The sequence below is a fragment of the Mytilus galloprovincialis genome, chromosome 11 (assembly GCF_965363235.1).
Source record: "Mytilus galloprovincialis chromosome 11, xbMytGall1.hap1.1, whole genome shotgun sequence".
In the NCBI taxonomy this organism is placed as follows: domain Eukaryota; kingdom Metazoa; phylum Mollusca; class Bivalvia; order Mytilida; family Mytilidae; genus Mytilus; species Mytilus galloprovincialis.
Genome location: NC_134848.1, coordinates 85,825,634 through 85,839,959, shown reverse-complemented (window position 1 = coordinate 85,839,959; position 14,326 = coordinate 85,825,634). Strand labels below are relative to the sequence as shown.

General features: G+C 41.0%; 1 protein-coding gene across 1 annotated transcript; it reads left to right on the top strand.

Annotated features, from left to right (window-relative positions):
• The first annotated feature begins 1,719 nt into the window (after window positions 1-1,719).
• On the top strand, window positions 1,720-5,329 carry LOC143052959 (uncharacterized). The gene has a single exon (XM_076226136.1). It carries the CDS (start codon window positions 1,923-1,925, stop codon window positions 4,470-4,472), a length of 2,550 nt encoding a protein of 849 aa, XP_076082251.1. The 5' UTR covers window positions 1,720-1,922; the 3' UTR covers window positions 4,473-5,329.
• Window positions 5,330-14,326: the final 8,997 nt, after the last annotated feature.

The following is a 14,326-nucleotide window of genomic DNA, read 5'->3' as shown; positions in this document are numbered from 1 at the left end:
TAGACTATAAATTTGTCCATGCCTTTTTTTTGAAAATACGATAAAAAGTTTAAGTCGCCTAGCTATATTTCAAGCTACAAGTCGTGCGAAAATGCCTGTCCAAGTCAGAAATTTGACAGTTGTTACCATTCGTTTGATGTGTTTGAGATTTTGATTTTGCCATTTGATTAGAGACTTTCTGTTTTGAATTTTCCTCCGAGTTCAGTATTTTTGTGATTTCACTTTTTCCATAAATAGTTCATGAAAAAAAACCCACTTTTTTTGTGAATTATAAGAAATCTGTGAAATATAATTTTGAATTAAATATGAGAAGATCAGTGTCGGATCCGGGGGGGGGTCCGGGGGTTGGAACCCCCCTTTTTTTTGGCCGCTCCATGCATTTGAATGGGGACATATAATTGGACCCCCCTTTTTGTCCTGGGTTGGGACCCCCCTTTTTAAAATGACTGGATCCGCCCCTGCAGATCATACCAGTGGGGTGTCCTCCCCCCTAAGTAATAGAGCCATGCAAACACCCACACCGGGGCATATTTGAAGATAATATCAATTTTCGTCGTAATTATTAATTAATCGCATATGTATTTTACTTCATAGATGGTGATACTAGAGAAAATGAATGATTCACGATTTTCGTTAAAATATATACAGCGGTCGGTCTCAATTTTTTTAACCCAATCACAAAAATACTGAACTCCGAGGAAAATTCAAAACGGAAAGTCCCTAATCAACTGGCAAAATCAAAGGATAAAACACACCAAACGAATGGACAACAACTGTCATATTCCTGACTTGGTACAGGCATTTACAAATGTACAAAATCTCAGACGAAATGATGGATTGAACCTGGTTTTATAGCGCGGTTTTATAGCGCTAAACCTCTCACTTTTATGACAGTCGCATCAAATTCCGTATTTTTTTTTACAACGATGCGTAAACAAAACAGACATAATTGATAAAACGTTTTATTTTATAAAACTTTTTTTTTTCAACTGAATGTTTGAACTTGAAAAATGCTTAATCCACCTCGCTTTGCATTTTAATGACTAAAGATAAGTGACATCCAAAGTTTATACATCACATTTTAGTTTACAGGAACGAGATTTTTCGCAATGTATCTCATAATTTGATTTTAGTACAAATAGTTCAAGTTTCTAAATAAATTATAAAGTCTCATGGATATTATAATTTTCTAAAAGTAATATAGACTCTTAAAGTAATAAAATACTTGTAGTTTGTAGAAGGTTCTTATATTAATATGTGTGCTCTCTATTTATGTTATTTATTAGTTTTATATATTGATGTTATACAATTTTTTTTCATTATCCGTGCAATGTTTTCGTTCGTTATTTTTTGAAATTTTTATTTTGTCATCTTTGGACTTTAATAACGATTAACGCCGGGTACCAAATTTTCTGTACTATGTGTGTATTTCGGTGATGGTCTATGCCAAACATTTTAAAATCCAAAGCCTAATAAAAAAATGAAAAGTTTATTAACCAAAAAACAAAAACAAGTACAACCAAATCATGCATTTCTTTGCATATTTTACACGAGGGAGAAATACAATATGATTATTGATTGCGTCCTTTATAAATATTTATTTATTTGTTCACTCTCTCTCTCTCTCTTTTTCTTATGACCCGATAGTAATAATGAGAAATATAAGTGTGGCCATTTAAATGGTCCAATGTATGTACCAGATGGTCAGGTATGTACATGTACATGTATGTAAATAAAGTTCACTGAGGAATGTTAATTTTCCCCTTTGTTGTTCCTCACAATATTGTGGAGTATGGTGTTCACGAACGTCATAAAATGACATTTATATCACGAGAATGCACGTCACCTTTACCAATAGGATTAATTAGGATTATTCAACACTTTAATTCGCTGTTAGACTTCGGCTACTGTTATCTTATGAAATGTCCATCCAAGTGTGTATCGGCAGGCGGTCTGCAGTGTGTGATGGGAAAAGTCGCGTGCATACGTCTGCTACCGATGTCACAGCGTGTACTCAAAATAACAACATCGAGTGTGTAAAATGTGTGGAAGACGATTCGAATAATAGGAAGAAATTCAACGTGCAAAAGGCGGTTTCCAAAAGAGAGCAAACTTTTGACATTTATGATGCTTTGACCGACAAACTTGCAAAAAAGAAAACAACATTGGACAGATCAAATACTAGGACGTCTACAAGTAGTGAAAGTGTCAGCATGGAGAAAACGGTTAACAGTTCGGTGCAACCTAAAACCAAAGTAACAGGAGTGAAAAAGGGAAAGAAAAGGACCATTGTTTTAACAAAGACCAATAAAAACAAAGTGAACTTGAAAAAGGACGACGTTAAGAAAGGTAAGAAAGTCCCAGTTACTTATGCGTCTGGCATAAGAAAGAAACCGGCAGCGAATTCAAACTTGATAACAATTATTTTGGACGAAAACAACAACGTGAACAAAGGTGACGAAAAATCAAAGAAAACTGATAAAAAGTCTGTGAACATCGTTAAGGTGAAAAAGACGATTATAAAACGCAAAAAAATCGAGATAAAACTTAATTTGAAACAGACATCAAAAACAAGTGACAACAGTACCGATAATCCTGCTAAACAAAGTGATTCTACCTGTGACAAAGGCACACAGAGACAGATTACAACGTGTACTGCATTGGACAAAAATAAGAAATGCTTATCTGTACGAAACATTCATAGTAAGAGAATACGGAGTCGTTCCATTAGCTCATACCGAGGCTCACATTCGAATAGTTCATACTCATCTAGCAGTTTTGAATCGTCTTTCTCGGAATCGTCGTCTTCATCGTTAAGAAAACGTTATAAACACTCTTATTCCAGAGATAGAGAACGATCATATTCAAGGAACATCTATCGATCTAGTCAATCATATTCTACTGAACGATATAGCAGATCATATTCTAAAGAACGATATCGCAGATCATATTCAAGGAACCGTTATTGTGAATCATATTCCAGGGAACGATATCGAAATCGTCGATCATATTCCAGGGAAACATTTGTATCTCGTCGATCACATTCAAGGGGACGATATATGCACCGACGTTCAGGCTCAAATTTAAGACGTCGCCAATCGTCTTCAAAAGATACTTTTAGCAGTAGTTCTAGTGATAGCCAGTGCTTGCATTCCAGATCTCGTAGTCGACGCCGACGTTCTGATTCAAGATCTCGTAGTCTACGCCGACGTTCTGATTCAAGATCTCGCAGTCGACGCCGATGTTCAGATTCAAGATCTCGTAGTCGACGCGAACGTTCTGATTCAAGATCTCGTAGTCGACGCCGACGTTCTGATTCAAGATTCCGATATGCACGATCATCGAGAAGAAGACATTCATGCTCGGATAGTATTTCATCTCGTTCGTTTACTTCATATTCGTCTACCTCTGACTATGACTATGACTATTTTCCACTTCGAGACTATCCATATACCGATCCTTACTACACTATGCATCGATATTCTGTGTATTCCGATGATTGTTCAACATATTCCCGAAGTTATTCTCGATCCAGAAGCAGATCACACAATCGATCCATGTCTAGATCTAGTTTTACAGAAAGTTGCGACTCGTCACCGTCTCGCTCATCAAAACAGGATAGTTACGCACGAAATAGTGCATCATGCGCATCCGGAAAAACGAAACCGAAAATGAAGAAGCGAGCTGTTGTCTGTAAACAAACCAAAAAGACGTTGAATAAAAATCCAACCTCGGGACCCAGTGTATCCACTGTGACGTCAAAACCTAAGGTGATTACATCCTTTCAACCTTCCGCGGCTATAACCACCAATCTTCCACTGGTTATATCAATAAGCGATAGCGATGAAACAACCGACATCCCAAATGAAATAAACAGTACACCCGGAAGTAGTTCTTGTGCATCGAGATTGAATGCCGATCAGACGCACACCAATGATCGATCCCTGCTAAGAACGTCAAAGAGACATGAGTGTGTCATCAAATCAGTCCGCGACTTACAACCGACTAAAAGCGCCGTAGACGTCATCAAATCAGTCGACTTACAACCGACTAAATGCACCGTAGACGTCATCACATCAGTCGACTTACAACCGACTAAATGCACCGTAGACATAAATGAGTGTAGTAGTCAAACTAATACTGATCGCAGGATTGTGACCTTGACCTCTGTTCATTATGACAAAAACTTGAGCAAACAAAAATGTGTTGACACAACAACAATAGCGCTCAATGCTACTAAAACACAAAATACTCAAGGAAATGTCAAATTCAAATTGACCAACAAACTTCCGACGATATGTAACATAGGCCGCTCACAGGATAACAGTATCAGACCTCAGACTATCGGACCTCAGAAGAAACAAGCCAAGTATACCGCCGAACAATTAAGATTGTTAATGGAAATTGGAATCTCTTTACAAAATATTTTTAAAGATGCTTCGGAAAAATTCGTTGAAAAAAAATTCCAATAGACAAGTGTACATTATCACGATTATGGTGCATTAAAATATTGAGAAAACACACTTATTAAGTTTCATAGCTATACTTATCAACTAGGATTATTTCAGTTGAATTGAGTTGTGCGGTGGTACTACATTGTACTAGTATTCGTGCTGTGGTACTACATTGTACTAGTAGTTGTGCTGTGGTACTACATTGTACTAGTAGTTGTGCTGTGGTACTACATTGTACTAGTATTCGTGCTGTGGTACTACGTTGTACTAGTAGTTGTGCTGTGGTACTACATTGTACTAGTATTCGTGCTGTGGTACTACGTTGTACTAGTATTCGTGCTGTGACAGTTCTAAATACTCACATTTCAATAGTGCTATATTCACAATATGCATTGTTCATTTGTAGTTTAATCATGTTACTAATGTGGTATTGCGGACAAACGTTATTGGCAACTTTTCGAATCAAACATTGGACAGTCTTCAATAGTGAATATGTTCCATGTAGAAATATTTAATTTGTGAATTTGTGGTTCAGGTTACAATGTCAGCGTTAACTAACACCCGTTTAGTGTGAAAGTTTTAAAATCTTTTCACTCACAATACATGTATGTAAAAAAAACTAATGGTGCTATACTACATGTACTATTCATGAAATTTTGTTTGTGTTATATACAATAGCGGACAGACTGATAATCTGAAAGTGTGCGGATTATCTACATCCACAAAAATTTAAATCGTCAAAATCATAAACTTTTTCACGGATTCAAGAAACATTTAAACTGTTAAAATGTGAAGTACTGATTATTTGGATTATTAATATGAACATAAGAATTATGAAATGAGACGAACATGCCAAAGTCGATTTTCAAATTATATTTGACTGCATTCTATTTTGAGAAAACTATATCCAGTATACCTGTGTACTAATGTCATTTATCATTTCGGTCCCTTTTGCAGCTGCATATGCGGTATGGGCTTTGTTCATTGTTGAAGAATGTATGGTGACCTATAGTTGTTTATTTCTGTGTCATTTGGTCTCTTGTGGAGAGTTGTCATGGTTGTCTCATGGGCAATCATTTATACCACATCTTCTTTTTTTTACAGTATATCATATATGTTGCTTTTTATGATTAATCACATGTAGTTGACTGTGTCGCCTGGATTTTCTCCAAAGCTCTTCATTAGGGTTATTTCTACCCAATCAGTCTTGTATCATATCCTGAAGTCGATTTCACAAAAACTTACGACTAAGATTGATCGTAAGTATACTGATTGGTTCTTGACTTGACACCAATCTTAGTCGTAATTTTTTTGAGAAACCTATTCCTGATCACCAATCATTACCTACCGAAATGAAAAGCAAACTCTTATATCTGTGAAATAAGAACAGGAGGAATTTGCATGTGTTAGGGTGTACGTGTGGATTTTTTTTAAAGGAATATTTTAAAAAGACGGCATTTTTTTTAAAGAAAAAGGAATGAACATGTATATATTGGTATGCTTTACCATGTTTACCCTACTATATTGGTATGCTTTACCATGTTTACCCTACTATATTGGTATGCTTTACCATGTTTACCCTACTATATTGGTATGCTTTACCATGTTTACCCTACTATATTGGTATGCTTTACCATGTTTACCCTACTATATATAGATCTTAAAACTGCTTTCTATTGAGAAAGAAAACAACAAACGTAGTATGCTTGCCAATGAGACAAAATAACGTCGATGTCCGAAATAATGGGTCATGCATGATTGCTTTTACTTCTATATTATTAATTTGCACGCTTAACATGCTTAAAGTCATAAGAAACCTCAAATTAAAAAAAATAATGCATATGAATTTTTATAACTCAATGGATAGTTTTCATTATAAAACTTATGTACATATACTTTTTTTCTGAAGAAAATTATTTAATTTGTTCGTATTTAGAAGAAGTGTACTTTATGTTAATTTCTACCTTCCAGGAAGCAATTTCCCCGACATATTTTCCGTATGCAAAGTGACCTCAGTGTCACCCATCTCGTCAGGCGAATTTAGCCCCCCCCCCTCTTTTTCGGAAAAAATTGGTTGCTTATATAGGGAATCAATGACGCGGGACTGGAGCGGGGCCCCCTCTTCGGAAGTCAATGGGCCCCCACTTATGAACATTTCTGGATCTGCCACTGCTCGTAAAAATCCGGTGATCGAAATACGCATGGATATCCTTAAAATAAACTATAAGTATCTGATTGTACATGTTAAAAACGTGCTCAATATCCATGCTTTTTGGTTGATTGTTAACAAACACGTGACAATCGTTAAACTTCGGCTTCAAAGCACGAACTTTAATTACCTGCCATATTTTCATAGCAACACTGACTGATTGAAAATAAATGACGATTATACGAAACTTACTCGAAAAAAATGATAAATCGTGCACAGAAGACTAAGTTTATGATGTGTGTATGCATTGGTACAAGAATTGGAATAACATTATTTTTCACCGGTCACTCGTTTCATATGACTTTATTAATATCACAATGGCAAGGGGTACAATCAAAATCACGTGATGGATATACACACACCGGAAGTAACAGTCGAGCAGACCGCTTGAAAGGTAAGTAGTCGTATTTACTTGTTTATATCAATAAAATTTAATAAATAAGGTAGTGCACCGAATGTAGGATACTATCTAGTTTTGAAATACACAATTATCCTTGCTGGAAAGCGTGCAGTTAATGCGAACACTTCGACACAGTTCCAAAATTTCACCGTCGAAGTGTTTGCAATAACTACACGCTTTCTAGCAAAAACAATTGTGTATTTTAAAACTACATACTATCCGACATTCGGTGTGCCAACTTATTAATCAAAATTTAATTGATATAAACAAGAAAATGCAACTACTAACCTTTCAAGCGACGAGTTCGACTGTAACTTCCGGTGTGTGTATACCCATCACGTGATTTTGATTGTACCCCTTGAATGGTATGACTGTGTTCTTGGTTTTATATTGAGATAGTTAACTCACTGGTCAAATTTCTAAACTACATCGTTGGTCTAATTTCTACCGCTACATCATTGGTGAAATTTCTAAGGCAACATCACTGATCATATTTGTATCGCCACATAATTGGTAAAACTTCGATTATCACACCACTGGTTAAATTTCAAACGCCAAATTACAGGTCATTTTTTTTACTCCGATTCATTGGTCAAAGTTCTTGCGCCACATCACTTGTGAAATATCTAACGCCACATCATTGGTCAAATTTCTAATTCACATCACTGGTCAATTTCTAGCGCCACATCACTGGTCGAATTACAAACTCCACATCACTGGTCGAATTACAAACGCCCACATCACTGGTTGAATCACAAACGCCACATAACTGGTTGAATTACAAACGCCACATCACTGGTTTGGTTGAATAACAAACGCCACATCAATTGTCGAGTTCTATAACGCCACATCACTGGTCAAGTTTCTTGGGCGCCATCATCATAAAAAATCACATATCACACAGAATGCTTTTGATTTTAAATCTACGGATGATGTAGGTACAACAGTAGCACATCGGGTATAATGATCCGAAACCACGGATTGATCCGAATCCCTACAGGGCCATTTATCAAAAAAAGTTGTGCCCCATATTGTAATATTGTATTTTGTTGTTCATTGAGGAAATGAAGACATAAAGGAAGGAAGGACACGAGTACCTTGTGAACAGGTCTGGTCTAGCTCCTTATAGGGTTATCAGTGGCGGATCCAAAAAGAGTTCATAAGGGGAGCCCACTAACTTCCCTTATAGGGGACCGCTATGTACAGTCATGCTTCACTGATTTCCTATATAATCAGCAAAACTGTTCCCATAGAGCGTAAGGGGAGGGCTCCTGGATCCGCTTATTGTTTATGTGATTTCCTAATAATTTTTTTTTTTGTTGCTTTTTTAAATTAATTTATAGCTTCTTGTTGTATTTATAACATGTGAATAAACTCATCATAGATCCCATGATTGAAACTTTATATATGCGCTACAGTGGCGGATCCAGGGGGGGGGGGGGTTCCGAGGGTTGGAACCCCCCCTTTTTTTTGGCCGATCAATGCATTTGAATGGGAGCATATAGTTGGACCCCCCCCCCCCTTTTACTCTGTGTTGGGAAACCCCTTTTTAAAATGGCTGGATCCGCCACTGCGCTAGATGCTCGTTTCGTCACAAATGAGTCATCAGTGACGCTCGAATAAAAAAATGTTAAAAATGAACAACGGTTAATTACTACTTCCTCTAATTTATATGTATTAATGTGTGAAATTACACTTTTAACTGTATAGTTAGTATAATAGTCCCAGAATTGTTAAACTGATAAATGTATATTGTATTAATATATATATAAAATATTAATGAATTAGACCGATACATCTATATTGTCTTCGTTTCAACTACGTTGATTTCAAGTGATTATGACAGAGACCATTGCAATAACCTATTGTACAATATAAATGGCGCCATATAGAAAATCTGCAACAAATAAAATTGTTTTTGAGTAATTTGAATTGAGGAGATGTCATCAAGCAATGCCAATCTCGTGTTATCTCGCGTTAATCGCGTTAGATGCAGGCGACAGACACTCGTTAAGCTATCTTCCTAAATCTACAATCAATGCATTACCATCTATAAACTTTTAAATATTTAATGATTGGATTTTTATCCGATTCCTGAATAAATACGAAATGACAAAATATCTTATTAGTTTCAAATTCCAAATGACAGGATTGTTATCAAAATGTCACACCATCATAGATTTACTTGGGGAAAAGCAAAAAAAAAAAGTGACCTCCCCCCCCCCCTTTTCCAAAAAATAAATTACTCCCCATTTTTCTGCAAGACATTATTTTTTCGTTACTTTTTCTTAAATATCAATCATTTTAATATTTTCTGTGTTAAATTTGTGTAAATATTAGAAATGCCAATTGGTATTTGTTTGCTAGTATATTGATGGTCCCGGTGGTATCACCGTCTAGGAGCCAGTACTTCGGTACTTTATGGCATGAGAACATGAGATGTCCGCGGGGGTATCACCGTCTAGGAGCCAGTACTTCGGTACTTTATGGCATGAGAACATGAGATGTCCGCGGGGGTATCACCGTCTAGGAGCCAGTACTTCGGTACTTTATGGCATGAGAACATGAGATGTCCGCGGGGGTATCACCGTCTAGGAGCCAGTACTTCGGTACTTTATGGCATGAGAACATGAGATGTCCGCGGGGGTATCACCGTCCAGGAGCCAGTACTTCGGTACTTTATGGCATGAGAACATGAGATGTCCGCGGGGGTATCACCGTCCAGACGCCAGTACTTCGGTACTTTATGGCATGAGAACATGAGATGTCCGCGGGGGTATCACCGTCCAGGAGCCAGTACTTCGGTACTTTATGGCATGAGAACATGAGATGTCCGCGGGGGTATCACCGTCTAGGAGCCAGTACTTCGGTACTTTATGGCATGAGAACATGAGATGTCCGCGGGGTATCACCGTCCAGGAGCCAGTACTTCGGTACTTTATGGCATGAGAACATGAGATGTCCGCGGGGGTATCACCGTCTAGGAGCCAGTACTTCGGTACTTTATGGCATGAGAACATGAGATGTCCGCGGGGGTATCACCGTCCAGGATCCAGTACTTCGGTACTTTATGGCATAAGAACATGAGATGTCCGCGGGGGTATCACCGTCTAGGAGCCAGTACTTCGGTACTTTATGGCATGAGAACATGAGATGTCCGCGGGGGTATCACCGTCCAGGAGCCAGTACTTCGGTACTTTATGGCATGAGAACATGAGATGTCCGCGGGGGTATCACCGTCCAGGAGCCAGTACTTCGGTACTTTATGGCATGAAAACATGAGATGTCCGCGGGGGTATCACCGTCTAGGAGCCAGTACTTCGGTACTTTATGGCATGAGAACATGAGATGTCCGCGGGGGTATCACCGTCTAGGAGCCAGTACTTCGGTACTTTATGGCATGAAAACATGAGATGTCCGCGGGGGTATCACCGTCCAGGAGCCAGTACTTCGGTACTTTATGGCATGAAAACATGAGATGTCCGCGGGGGTATCACCGTCTAGGAGCCAGTAATTCGGTACTTTATGGCATGAGAACATGAGATGTCCGCGGGGGTATCACCGTCTAGGAGCCAGTACTTCGGTACTTTATGGCATGAGAACATGAGATGTCCGTGGGGGTATCAACATTCCAGGAGCCAATACTTCGGTACTTTATGGCATGAGAACATGAGATGTCCGCGGGGGTATCACCGTCTAGGAGCCAGTACTTCGGTACTTTATGGCATGAAAACATGAGATGTCCGCGGGGGTATCACCGTCCAGGAGCCAGTACTTCGGTACTTTATGGCATGAAAACATGAGATGTCCGCGGGGGTATCACCGTCCAGGAGCCAGTACTTCGGTACTTTATGGCATGAAAACATGAGATGTCCGCGGGGGTATCACCGTCTAGGAGCCAGTAATTCGGTACTTTATGGCATGAGAACATGAGATGTCCGCGGGGGTATCACCGTCTAGGAGCCAGTACTTCGGTACTTTATGGCATGAGAACATGAGATGTCCGTGGGGGTATCAACATTCCAGGAGCCAATACTTCGGTACTTTATGGCATGAGAACATGAGATGTCCGCGGGGGTATCACCGTCTAGGAGCCAGTACTTCGGTACTTTATGGCATGAAAACATGAGATGTCCGCGGGGGTATCACCGTCCAGGAGCCAGTACTTCGGTACTTTATGGCATGAAAACATGAGATGTCCGCGGGGGTATCACCGTCTAGGAGCCAGTAATTCGGTACTTTATGGCATGAGAACATGAGATGTCCGCGGGGGTATCACCGTCTAGGAGCCAGTACTTCGGTACTTTATGGCATGAGAACATGAGATGTCCGCGGGGGTATCACCGTCCAGGAGCCAGTACTTCGGTACTTTATGGCATGAAAACATGAGATGTCCGCGGGGGTATCACCGTCCAGGAGCTAGTACTTCGGTACTTTATGGCATGAGAACATGAGATGTCCGCGGGGGTATCACCGTCCAGGAGCCAGTACTTCGGTACTTTATGGCATGAGAACATGAGATGTCCGTGGGGGTATCAACATTCCAGGAGCCAATACTTCGGTACTTTATGGCATGAGAACATGAGATGTCCTCGGGGGTATCATCGTCCAGGAGCCAGTACTTCGGTACTTTATGGCATGAGAACATGAGATGTCCGTGGGGGTATCAACATTCCAGGAGCCAATACTTCGGTACTTTATGGCATGAGAACATGAGATGTCCTCGGGGGTATCATCGTCCAGGAGCCAGTACTTCGGTACTTTATGGCATGAGAACATGAGATGTCCGCGGGGGTATCACCGTCCAGGATCCAGTACTTCGGTACTTTATGGCATGAGAACATGAGATGTCCGCGGGGGTATCACCGTCTAGGAGCCAGTACTTCGGTACTTTATGGCATGAGAACATGAGATGTCCGCGGGGGTATCACCGTCCAGGAGCCAGTACTTCGGTACTTTATGGCATGAGAACATGAGATGTCCGCGGGGGTATCACCGTCCAGGAGCCAGTACTTCGGTACTTTATGGCATGAAAACATGAGATGTCCGCGGGGGTATCACCGTCTAGGAGCCAGTACTTCGGTACTTTATGGCATGAGAACATGAGATGTCCGCGGGGGTATCACCGTCTAGGAGCCAGTACTTCGGTACTTTATGGCATGAAAACATGAGATGTCCGCGGGGGTATCACCGTCCAGGAGCCAGTACTTCGGTACTTTATGGCATGAAAACATGAGATGTCCGCGGGGGTATCACCGTCTAGGAGCCAGTAATTCGGTACTTTATGGCATGAGAACATGAGATGTCCGCGGGGGTATCACCGTCTAGGAGCCAGTACTTCGGTACTTTATGGCATGAGAACATGAGATGTCCGTGGGGGTATCAACATTCCAGGAGCCAATACTTCGGTACTTTATGGCATGAGAACATGAGATGTCCGCGGGGGTATCACCGTCTAGGAGCCAGTACTTCGGTACTTTATGGCATGAAAACATGAGATGTCCGCGGGGGTATCACCGTCCAGGAGCCAGTACTTCGGTACTTTATGGCATGAAAACATGAGATGTCCGCGGGGGTATCACCGTCCAGGAGCCAGTACTTCGGTACTTTATGGCATGAAAACATGAGATGTCCGCGGGGGTATCACCGTCTAGGAGCCAGTAATTCGGTACTTTATGGCATGAGAACATGAGATGTCCGCGGGGGTATCACCGTCTAGGAGCCAGTACTTCGGTACTTTATGGCATGAGAACATGAGATGTCCGTGGGGGTATCAACATTCCAGGAGCCAATACTTCGGTACTTTATGGCATGAGAACATGAGATGTCCGCGGGGGTATCACCGTCTAGGAGCCAGTACTTCGGTACTTTATGGCATGAAAACATGAGATGTCCGCGGGGGTATCACCGTCCAGGAGCCAGTACTTCGGTACTTTATGGCATGAAAACATGAGATGTCCGCGGGGGTATCACCGTCCAGGAGCCAGTACTTCGGTACTTTATGGCATGAAAACATGAGATGTCCGCGGGGGTATCACCGTCTAGGAGCCAGTAATTCGGTACTTTATGGCATGAGAACATGAGATGTCCGCGGGGGTATCACCGTCTAGGAGCCAGTACTTCGGTACTTTATGGCATGAGAACATGAGATGTCCGTGGGGGTATCAACATTCCAGGAGCCAATACTTCGGTACTTTATGGCATGAGAACATGAGATGTCCGCGGGGGTATCACCGTCTAGGAGCCAGTACTTCGGTACTTTATGGCATGAAAACATGAGATGTCCGCGGGGGTGTCACCGTCCAGGAGCCAGTACTTCGGTACTTTATGGCATGAAAACATGAGATGTCCGCGGGGGTATCACCGTCTAGGAGCCAGTAATTCGGTACTTTATGGCATGAGAACATGAGATGTCCGCGGGGGTATCACCGTCTAGGAGCCAGTACTTCGGTACTTTATGGCATGAGAACATGAGATGTCCGCGGGGGTATCACCGTCCAGGAGCCAGTACTTCGGTACTTTATGGCATGAAAACATGAGATGTCCGCGGGGGTATCACCGTCCAGGAGCTAGTACTTCGGTACTTTATGGCATGAGAACATGAGATGTCCGCGGGGGTATCACCGTCCAGGAGCCAGTACTTCGGTACTTTATGGCATGAGAACATGAGATGTCCGTGGGGGTATCAACATTCCAGGAGCCAATACTTCGGTACTTTATGGCATGAGAACATGAGATGTCCTCGGGGGTATCATCGTCCAGGAGCCAGTACTTCGGTACTATATGGCATGAGAACATGAGATGTCCGTGGGGGTATCAACATTCCAGGAGCCAGTACTTCGGTACTTTATGGCATGAGAACATGAGATGTACGTGGGGGTATCAACATTCCAGGAGCCAGTACTTCGGTACTTTATGGCATGAGAACATGAGATGTCCGTGGGGGTATCACCGTCCAGGAGCCAGTACTTCGGTACTTTATGGCATGAGAACATGAGATGTCCGCGGGGGTATCACCGTCCAGGAGCCAGTACTTCGGTACTTTATGGCATGAGAACATGAGATGTCCGATGGGGGTATCAACATTCCAGGAACCAGTATTTAGGTATAAGATTTTCCCGTATTGATCTGATTCGGATGATTCCTTTAGACTTAATAGTTTTTAGTTTTTTCTAAAAGCTTTTTTAGTTTTTGCATTTCAAATATGTTGTCGTCGAGCATCACTGACGAGACAGTTGTTGAAATGTGAACTTCTAGATCTGC

Coding starts and splice junctions, on each gene's coding strand:
- LOC143052959 (XM_076226136.1), top strand. CDS start 1,923: ATGTCCATCCAAGTGTGTATCGGCAGGCGGTCTGCAGTGTGTGATGGG.